Genomic DNA, 11,101 nt, shown 5'->3' on the forward strand with positions numbered 1-11,101 from the left:
TATGATACCCTTAAGAATGATTAACACAGACATGTATGTATATTATTGCCGATTAAATAAGGTCAAATATTTGTCACGCCACTGCTGTTCCTAATTGCCGTCGGGTACTTTGCATCGTAGGTACAGCATGGAACATTGAGGTAGTGATGTAATAGTCTCGAAATGTCTCCGCAAAATTACGTCAACTTAAAAGAATCGCTTCGTTCGGTTGCGCTTGAAATGAAAGTCAACGTGGGGATTGCGTGAGTACAGGTAATGTGAAGAACACGTGACATGACCTCAATAATATTTTGGACGACTGTAAACCGAAACTGATGACATGGTGAACGTTTCTGCATTTGCAGACATTAGATTCTGCTATAGCTCTCTGGATTTGATACATTTCACGTGGTGATATATGGCGCCTTTTTACAACTGCTCTTGTGGCTATACGAGTTATAGGCGCGTGATTTACAAAGATACCGCACTGTTGTGTAGCCTCAAGGGTTGATTTGATGACCTGTTTTGTTAGAAGCACAGGAGTGAGTTCAGGTCTGTCTCTGATACTTTGCATCCGGAATGAATCCTGTTTTTCTCCTTAAAATAGGTGAAAAACCACAATGTCCGCGTGGGTGTAGAGATTGCAAACTAAACCAAGGTGTGAACAGCGTAACATTATAAGTTCATGTAAACCATGCAGTGGTAGGACACGGATTTCCGCTTCGAAAGAAATAGAACAGGAGCGTTATTGTTCCTCGGCGGTCGTTTTACCACAGACAGTAGAAACTGCTGTCTATGGTTTTACACATTCTTGTGATAACCTGTTGATAACTGGTATTAAAAAGGAGGAAGCAAACTGCGTTTATTATTCCATATACCAGAAAAGGGAAGATTTAAACTAACTCTACAAAGAAGAAACCTTTCAACCGAATATATCGTCATATCCTCTTTATTTGAAGATTTTTTGTAAGAGTAACATGACCACTACTTCTTGTTGTCATGACGAAAGGGGTGATAGTTTTTGTTTGCCATCAGACAACTTAATTCAGAGAATATTTTTGAATAAGTCACTAAACTAAGTTATTGTCTTTGCCCACAACCACATCCAGAGTAGCTGTAAGTAAGTTACTTTCCAATGACAAATAAACAGTTCAATGTTTGGAATATTATTCGTTGCTCGGATATCGTGTACACTTTTATGATCAGCAAATGAGTAAAACAATTGCGTACTGTCATGTTGTGAAAATCATATGTGGTTCTCTGTCACTGTCATAATAATGTCAATCGATTATCTCTCTCTCTCTCTCTCTCTCTCTCTCTCTCTGTACACATGCTAACACTACAGAATGCGATAAGCCCGGGAAAATCAAGTTGATGAAGAATGTTTTATTACAGCGTAATTAACCCACACATTTGCTGTCTGACACAGTAGAATTCTGTTAATCAAGTAGTTTAGGAATTTATGAACGTCTACAAGGTAAATCCATACACACAAGATAATTCACGTATAACGATATTTCCGCGTATGTACAAATATGGCATCATTTCGTAGAAAACACTGAGCACGTTGTCTTATCGTTTGAATGGGACGAGTCGACTCTTAGCTTGAAAGTAGGGGTGAATGTTTTGCATGATGGTGACCTGATTTTTTCGCATAACAGCGCATGCCTGATAGGTATGGTATTAGCATGAAAACTGAACAAACGGAGACGTAATGTAGGATATAGAGTTGAGGCCACATCCTTTCCTCACAAGATACCATCTGGCACAGCCCTCCACTGTACTTGTACCCCGCCATTGCTCATTATGTGTGCTTCCCGGGATCCCCAATTTTTCTATCATAACCTTTGACCGTATTACAAATTGATATTCCCTTTGCCCTAAGACTGGAGAAGCGAGACGCTGTAACCCGGGACTTCCCGTATCTGTACCCATATTTGCGCTTATTGCTCCGGCAGACGGCATTCGCTGTGAATGTTGCACGTTCTTGCTGTGTAGACATTGGCGCCTGAGAGATATCTGTCCGCCTGCCGTTGTCTGACCTCCTTTCATCAGGAACCTGTTTAACGCAGAACCGAAGTCCGCCATGTCTGATTTTGACATCCCAAGAGACTCGAGCACCGATAGCTTCGGTTTGAGCGTCGGCCAGCAGTATGATCGATATCCGGTGGACTACACGACAAAATCCCGCCGAAAGAGTAGCTGCAATTTTTCAATAACTGTGGTCGTAGTTCTTTCGATACAGACTGTCATAATTCTTTTTATTTATCCTATCGTCATCGGAATCGTCGCCCTTAGTTTCCAAAATGAAATCGCCAATTTGAAAATGTCGTTACCACGTGTAAAGGACCGACAGCTCCCTCAGCAAACCTCTGGATCGCCGACCTCTACAAATTCAGAACTACCTAACATTTGCATCTGCCCTGAACTTGGACTTGACAGTGTCGATCAAAGTACCAAAGGTTCCTCTCGGTTGCGGGACTGCTGTACGGCGGCAACAGATACAGAACGTCTCCGGGAGGTGAGGTTTCCTCAAGTCTTTTCTGTCGTCTGGGGAATTTGCTGTCTTTTTATTGGTGTATGAGGACACCATATGTCGTTATAGAGAGACTTGAGTACTGCACAATCCGCATCCCGTTGTGGTGAACGTGTAGACATCTTGTGATCAGCATAATATGGCCTTGCTAATCTCAGGCGTGAAAATACTGCTGATGTGTTAAAGCGTACCATTATGTTAGATAAAGTCTTGCAATTTTTTTTTCGTTATGACCATGGCAGAGCTAGAGAGCAAGGTGATTTGCCAATCCGCGTATTAAAAACAGTAGGCCTTTCAAACAAAGGGCCACATCATCATTCTGTTGGCAAAATAATTGCTGGTTTGCTAGGAGACAAAACTGCAGCGTAGTTAAAATACTTCGCCAGACAGATCAATTGAGAGTCGATTCGGTGAAATAAATAAGTACGCATTTGCACAGTCAATGCGACTTTTGAATTTTACACTCTTTCATCGCAAAATTTGGTGTTTTGTCAGAAAATGGGGTAGAAGCGAGAAGAGGGAACCGCGATTTGTGTGCTATTTGTTGACTGCGCGCGCAGGATTCATAAACCGATGTTATTGGATATACACTGTACGCCGAACATGAACAATGCAACGCACTTTTATTGGCAGTATCCGGGTCATATAGCAAACTTTCTGGTCTGGTTCCAGACTGTACACACACTAATTTACGTGTATTGGCCTACACAATTGTGTGGCCGCTTTTGAACAAATGCTCTCATTGATCCGTACAAGCGGCGATCGTTGAGCCTTCGTTACCAGACAACTTTACTATGGCTCTGTGGCTGCAGTCACGATAAACATATAGGTCAGGCGGTGTCCTTGTGGCTAAAAATAGCAAACATAATCATCTGTAAGTTTGGAGTGGTCCGGACACGCACACTGATGCGAGGTCACGGAGTGGGAGGGCGTAACAAACGACCATTCGCAGTTTCTACGAAGTGCAGCAATTGAAACCCCAAACTGTCCAATCGGTAACGTTGTTTTTTAGTTTCAAAGGATCATTCTCAGCAGCTGGACATAAAACTGCCCTCTGTAAGACCTAAAACAACATAATATACGATGCTACAGGTTAATAGTCGGTAGTTATATTAGCAGAGCATCGAATAATGATCAAGTTCATCTTTCTCTTTCATTTTCACCCCCCCCCCCCCACTACACTTCAACAGCACAGCGCGGGGCGTCATCAGTTTTCCTATTCTTAAATTTTCACAGTCATTTCATCGTCTATACAGTATTTCGATTACTTTTTCCCCGAGGTCGTTGAAGGGGGGCGGTAGTCTCGTCTGCGCGATTGCCTCTACCCACAAATTGGCTATGAATGAAATTCAACATTTAATGCTTAAATATTCATAGTTCAGCGGTTTTGTCGGCTTTCCAAATTACTACCAGACTTTAAGGCTGCTTCGGCAGCGGTCACTAGTTTCGATATAGCAATCTGCAGCCATTTTGAATTTTTTGATACGAACAAGTGATGTTGGGATACGTTGTGCATAGCAACATTACCCACAAGCAAATTCTGAATGTCCCAGAAGGGTAAGCCGAGATGGAACGTGATGCAAATGACCAAAGCGCGCAATAAACCGTAACGTAGGGCAAATTCAGTCTTGCATATTCATACGATGGATGACGTCATCGTCTTTGTATAAATATGAAAACCTCGACAAGAGAGAAAATACCATAAAATGTTGCGAAAAGACCGGGTTTTAGGTTTGATTGATCGAGCGGGAATAGTCTTAACAGTGGCAGGTGATCGTTTGAATACAAGTTAGGGTGATCCTTGGTTCGCACTATGGCGGGCACAATTTGAAACATCATATCTTGCCGGGGAATTGCGCGCTGCATATTCACTGAGCTACGCTCATAATGACGATCTGTATGTTTTTATCTATTCTTCTAGGTGATAGGCACAGTAATCAAGGAGGAGTCAGCTCGTTTAAGCAGAAGTAGAAAACGAGTTTTGCCGGGTGAGTTATACTATGGCATGGAAATGTATAAATTTCGAATGCTGACTTGTAAAGAAGTCTTGTCGGCCATCGCAGAGTCACGCATATACTGCACTTAGACTCTCTCATGGCTCTCTAAACATCTTCTGGTATGTCACCTGCACTGATTGACCCTCAACGGTCCTGGGCGATCCCAACGATGGCCAACTCGTCGAGACAAGACTACGCCAGCTCCGCGAGCCAGGTCGCACCAGTTCAAAATCAGGGCAGGGTTGGGTGACACTGCGTAGCAAACCGTAGGGACTATTATGAGAGTCCATACTGCGCTGTGACGTAAAGAAAATGAGCTTTTAAGGAGGATCTGTGGCTCAATTAATGAGCAACAAACTCCAATAGCCATTTTTATGACGATTTTGTCTGCCGTCCGTCGGTCGACGACTGAGCTCAGAATAATCGATATGCCATTACTCGGTTTTCCAACATACACCAGTTCATCCGAAATTGTTTTATGTCCATTCAAAGTTTAAGGTAGAATGCGACTCGGGGCAGATATTAGGTCTCACAAAATTTTTACAGTTCTTTTCTGATCTATCAATAATGGGGGCTCATTTTAAAGCTCTTAGAGTAAGAAAAATTTCACTGTCTTAGTTTATTTATTAACTTCTCGTTGACTCAGGGGAAGGCTACGTTACAATGAGGACGGTTGAGCGATTGGTTCAGGACATCATCAACAGAAACCAGACTATGCTTACGTCATCGGGGTCGTTTCCTCTGAGATCTGCTGCCGTGCACGTGATTGGTCAACCAACTGGCTTTGATAAAAGTACGTCAAGTCTAAAACATAATTTCGTTCATAATTTCGTTGCCGATACGGTTCCGAAATGGGCCGAGTTTCAAGTGCAATGAGTACATGGCTAAGTAAAAAAACATGGTGAAACTTGCAAATTATCTTTATTTAGGTGTCAAATGAAAAGAATAATCTTCAAAATGTCGCCTCACAAGTGCTCTGTATTTCACACGATGTTATTTTCATATTCCCTTTTCACCTTTGCATTTGCACAGACAAGCAAATTCGCGAAAGACCAGGTATGTACAAAGTGGGACCATGGAAGTTTGACTACGGACAATCCTTTTCTCTGAACGTGGACGTAGATAACCATCACCTGACAGTTCCTGAAAACGGCATCTATTACGTCTACTCGCAGGTAAGTAATCGAAAATTAAAATGGCGCGAAAGTAGATCATTGTTCCCAACAAGAAGCCGATTGACAAACGTTATGGTCGGTCACTGACCATTTTTCGTCCGAATTCCTACTGTAGATATTGCCATAGAAAGCTTTATCTAATTAAGTGCGGTGTTTGATCAGAGAAGGCACGCGACACTTCGCACCACTAACTTTCGAGATCTGACTCTCAATCGATGTTCTTCAACCTCCTTTCATTTTGCGAAGCACACACACACACACATACATACATACATACATACATACATACATACATACATACATACATACATACATACACACACACACACATACATGCAAGCATGCATGCATGCATACATACATACATACATACATACATACATACATACATACATACATACATACATACACACATACATACACACATACATAAACATACATACATTCATTCATTCATCCATTCATTCGTTAAATTTTCACTAAACCTGTCTATTTAATTCAAGGTCTACTTTCGCGATGAAAGACCTGAAGATGAAAGAATTGGCATGGTCATTGACGAATATCTGCATTTTACGACACTCGGTAGGTATACACATTTGTTTTGCTTGGCACGATATCCAAAATGTGCAAAGTGTATTAATAGTCTCCTGAGTGAGGTGTTATTGCTGGAGCACGATCAATACGACGACAACAGTGCGACAGAAAGCCAGGCTCTTTATTCCGAGTTGTCTACATCCCTGTCTGTATCTTTCTTTTTCTTATCTCTCTTAAAATAACCACTAAAACACGTCATTTTATTTTTCTTGTTCCCTTGCGATGTTCATTAGAATCGAATTTTCAGTCAACTGGCAAACGTTTTCTCTTTCCCGCCAACAGAGAGCAATGCGTACTCGTCTCACGACACGGACTTGCTGAAGAGCGGTCGTACCAGGAAGGGAGTGGAAGAAAACGGTTACTACTACAGCAGTTTTCATTCTGGTCTGTTCAGGTTACGAAAAGGAGAGAAAATTTACATGAAAGTTTACCTTCAACACGACAAGATAAGAATTGACAGCCGCCAGGACTCGACGTTTATGGGAATGTACCTTGTTAGCGAGGACTTTGCTCAGTGATTCAACGCAATCGTCAAGGGCATTGTAACTTGTTAATGTTCTGATTCGTCTGGTTCCTCAATGCTTTCGGTTTAGATTGTAAATATTTGTCGACACATTTCGAAATATTTGCCAAAGTTCATTATTAACATGATTTTAATCATTTAAACTCAAAGCCAGATGTTGAAACTGCACGCGCTCTCAGGCAAGATCCCGGAGAAACAAGTAGACATGTGGCGTACCTGTCAGTGCTATACACGATGAAACATTAACAACTATATTTTGGCAGGCATTGCCCATCTGACATATCAAGCCTGTAAAACTGAATCGGTTGCGGACTGTCACTGTGTTGACAGACTGAGTGACCTAACAGGTGACAATGTAAAACTTTTATGTTGAAGGCATCACTCACGTCAAAACTGAAATTGTTAATCCTTTGCTCCAACTACCCGTAATGCGGCAACTTAAAACCATCATGCTGTTCTATTTTATTATGAATAAGAATCGGGGGTCACCGTACAATTTTAAGTAGCAGAGCAACAAGTTTCCCAAAATTAACTGATACTTGAAATCCCAAATGGGCGATATTCCATTCGTTAATGAAAGCGAAAAATGAAGGGGAAATGAAATTTCAATTTTCATAAAACAAAATGATAAAATTCAAAACCTCGTTTTATAATACCCCACAAATTCAAAATTAGTTTTGAAGCTATTTGAAACACTATTTTGTCTCCCAGTCGTACTCTAAATTTTACCCTCAGAATTATCACAGCAATGATCAAATTGGTTTCAGTGAATCGGAATTTGCCATCATTAACCCTGTCGGTAGAGACATTTGTTAATTGACTGCTAGATTGAAAGTGCACACAGTTTGCGCATGATCTGTAAATTCTGAATTTCGATACATCAACCAATGATATCATAACAATTATCTTATTTTTGTATCCGTCACTCCTGTCAACCATATACGTGGTGACGAAAAATGGGAAAATGACCTCTCTGTAAGTGACATCTCTTGTACACTTAATCTTTTTCCTGAGATTTCAAAGCACTTGTAGATCTTTGAGACCAAACATGACCTAGACCTTGCTGTAATAGAAGCCGTAACATGAACACATTTACTTTTGTTCATGAATGCCCGAAACGCGAATTCACAACAATGTTTTTTACCATACATTCAGTTGCAATAAGTTCATTGTGGTCCAAGCCATATGCACCGAACAGAAGCCAGTCCTTTCAATCATAGTCTCATCTACCTTGAAAAATCGTTCTCACGGACCTGTTCAGACCGTCATAGGGACAGCAGTAAATGAGTGACATGGGAGCGAAGATGGCGCACTCTATCAAGCAAGGCTGAGTAAATACATAGACCCTAGAGAAAAACCTCTCCGGGGTCTATGGTAAATAAGAAATATTTGAGTGCGAGTACTCGCGAGAAAGATAAATATTTTACATACCTTTATTTAAGTTTTATAAAAAAAACATTTTCCTAAAATAAAGATAAGATAAAAAATTAACTTTCACTAAAATTTAAATAAAAAATGTAAAGCGAATGATAGTTCAAGTTCTTAGCAACAGCTTGTACGGATGGTTTGTTTTTCCAGTTGATAATTTTTAAAGCTGTTCTCATGCATTTTGTAAGAAAAAAACGTGTATAATTTACATGAAATAAAACATTTTTTCTGTAAACGAAGTTGTGTTACTACTGATTTTACGAGATTTCCTTGTCAATCTGTGCCCCATGTGTATCGCTTGGTATTAGGAAAATACATTGAATTCTTGTTGTAAATACCGACGGGACTACAAACCTCGCATTATGCACTTGGTTTAACAGAGCGTCACTTCAACTGAATGTAAAATCTCCAGCTCTCAGTGGAGAAATTTGACCGTAGGTGGCGTAAACGTATTTATGTATCACTGCATTATTTAGCCAGGTGAAAAAGCTAGAAAGGTTTCTTACTGTGACTCCTAACGATGGAGTCACGCCAATTGTACCTTGCGTTGTTACCTGATAATCATGGAATTGCCATTTTCATATTTGTTCCGCCTACACCCTCAAAATATGATGAAAAAACGCTTCCTTGTAACCTGTGTGGGTGTCTTAATGCCCATGAAGAGTACATGCGTAGGTGTTTGGGTTAACGCGACTCGCAAAAATAACACCTGTGTACTTAAGTTAACACACTTCTGCAACCCCTAACGGTTCAAAGTTTGTTTGTGCTCGGACAGGGTACGACTCGGTAGCAATCGCAATCACATCCATGACACCGTTAGATGCTATGTGCATGTTGTAAGATTTACGCGTTTTGTACATGAAATACAAGATTACAGATGCGTCAGTGTCCTTGTTTAATTTCTTAAAAACATGTAGCAAATAAACAGACTAACTAAACGTTAAACTCATTCGCAGAAAGGCGAACTTTCCAAATTTAATGATGCTTTTCGATTTAATGATCCTTTTAGTAAGGAGAAGCATAAACGTCGTGACGAAGACCAGTGGGAATCAGAATCAATACAAAAAGACGAAAGATAATGGAGAATGTTTTTCGAGTCCTTGGTTTATTTATAGACGAACCGCCCCCTTGAGGCCTTGCATTTTATCTATCAGGTCACCTTCCGTCACATTGTATGTTAATTTCTACAAACAGTACAAGCTATAACCCTAGTGGTGTTTCTGTCAATATAGATTGTTTGATATTGTGAATTAACTCGATCTAATGAGGAATCTACGGTCTGAAAGTCGTTACAAAGCTTGAAACATAATATGTCATCGAAAGATGTATGACATTTCAGGGGCGACCAATGAAGCTACTTCGAGAAAAAGTCGACAGAGTTGTTTTATTTGTACGTAATTTTGTTACTCTAATGGAGGGAAATTGAACTTTAGACGCCAAAATAATTGCCCTTCGAAACTGCCCTACTGCTACGATTGGAAAAATCTCTCCCAACCCTTATTTTCGCCTCTTCCCTTACCCAGAGCCAGGAAATCTCCTATTTTCCCTTCCTCCATTACTAATGGCATAACTTTGCCACGCGTTTTCCTCCTTACTCTCGGAAAACTCCGAAAAACATCCAATTCCTTTTGGTTATCTTATTGCACGAACACCTTTGATGGCAGCCCCGTCGTTTTGAATAGTTGCTTGTTAAACTGAAAGAATGAATCGCAATGTTTAGGGTGTATTCTGGTGCATGGGATCAGAACGAATCCTTGTTTATAAGGACAACTTGTATTCTGTGATAGTTAAAGTACGTTCCATAAGTCACGGAAGAAACAAAATTGAATTAATTTGTCAAACAACAACCATATACAAGAACGCAAGACGGAGTTCACTTTGATTTTGGAACCTGTATCAGACCGAAAGTAGAAAGCCGTAATGACATTGAAAGAAATTGAGCCTATTACTTAGTCAATCAGTTTTTATTTATTTATTTATTTATTTATTTATTTATTTATTTATTTATTTCACCAGAATTACAAATGATTCAAAGATACAAAGACAATATACATGAGAAGAAAAGAAAATAATGCAGAAATGATAAAAATACAATATTTGCATCAAAGCAATGAAAATAATAATAATAATAAAATTACACACACAGACACACACACACACACACACACAAACACACACAAAATATGGTTAGGACCAAGAAGGTAGTTCTTCCAGCCTCTGATCCGTGGCCAGGACAACAAATTGACATCACAAATGGAGTGAAACAGTTAGAATAGGTACTAAAGCTAGATAAAGTAGAAATGAAGGAAATGGTAAATCAGTACATATAAAATTGAGATAAAAAGATTCAATAAAAAATCAAATAATCACTCAGTATAAAGAACAATAGACTCTGCTGAGTGAGAAAGCCTTAAGGGCCCGCTTAAAAGATGTTCCAGACCTGCTGTACTTTATGAAAAGCGGGATATCATTCCAGTATTTTGCAATCGAATATATAATTGTTTCTTACACTGCGAGGTCATGGGATATTTTCGGATTTGTGAACTCTACAGAAATGTACAATTCACTTGTCATGAATGGACAGTAGCTGACGGGTAAACATTTCGATATTTTAATTATTTGTTTTAGGGAAAGAACACATTAAAGTATATTGATTGCCAGGATGCAGTGTTTCAAAATACTCTCATCGAGGGCAGTATTTTACTTGTGACATTGAATCCTGGATCGGAGTAGAAGCAAGTCGTGAACATTGAACATCGGACACAACATACAGGCAGGCTGTGAGAGCAATCGAAATTTTGACATGACTTTTTTTGAGTAGAGTGAGAAGCTGTATTTTACAAATCACAAAAAAAAAATACATGCAAAT

The 11,101-nt window shown here is 39.7% G+C and overlaps 1 protein-coding gene across 1 annotated transcript; it reads left to right on the forward strand.

Moving 5' to 3' along the window:
* The first annotated feature begins 1,834 nt into the window (after positions 1-1,834).
* On the forward strand, positions 1,835-8,469 carry LOC139135465 (tumor necrosis factor ligand superfamily member 10-like). The gene is made up of 6 exons (XM_070702860.1): positions 1,835-2,500; positions 4,437-4,503; positions 5,159-5,305; positions 5,545-5,687; positions 6,191-6,269; positions 6,564-8,469. Exons 1-6 carry the CDS (start codon positions 2,066-2,068, stop codon positions 6,797-6,799), a joined length of 1,107 nt encoding a protein of 368 aa, XP_070558961.1. The 5' UTR covers positions 1,835-2,065; the 3' UTR covers positions 6,800-8,469.
* Positions 8,470-11,101: the final 2,632 nt, after the last annotated feature.

The sequence above is a fragment of the Ptychodera flava genome, chromosome 1 (genome assembly GCF_041260155.1).
Source record: "Ptychodera flava strain L36383 chromosome 1, AS_Pfla_20210202, whole genome shotgun sequence".
NCBI classification, from domain to species: domain Eukaryota; kingdom Metazoa; phylum Hemichordata; class Enteropneusta; family Ptychoderidae; genus Ptychodera; species Ptychodera flava.

Bases quoted from the DNA above. Each gene is read 5' to 3' on its own strand.
- LOC139135465 (XM_070702860.1), top strand. From the start codon at position 2,066: ATGTCTGATTTTGACATCCCAAGAGACTCGAGCACCGATAGCTTCGGT. The intron at 4,504-5,158 runs GTGAGTTATACT...TCGTTGACTCAG, and splicing joins TAGAAAACGAGTTTTGCCGG to GGGAAGGCTACGTTACAATG. The intron at 5,306-5,544 runs GTACGTCAAGTC...GCATTTGCACAG, and splicing joins ACCAACTGGCTTTGATAAAA to ACAAGCAAATTCGCGAAAGA.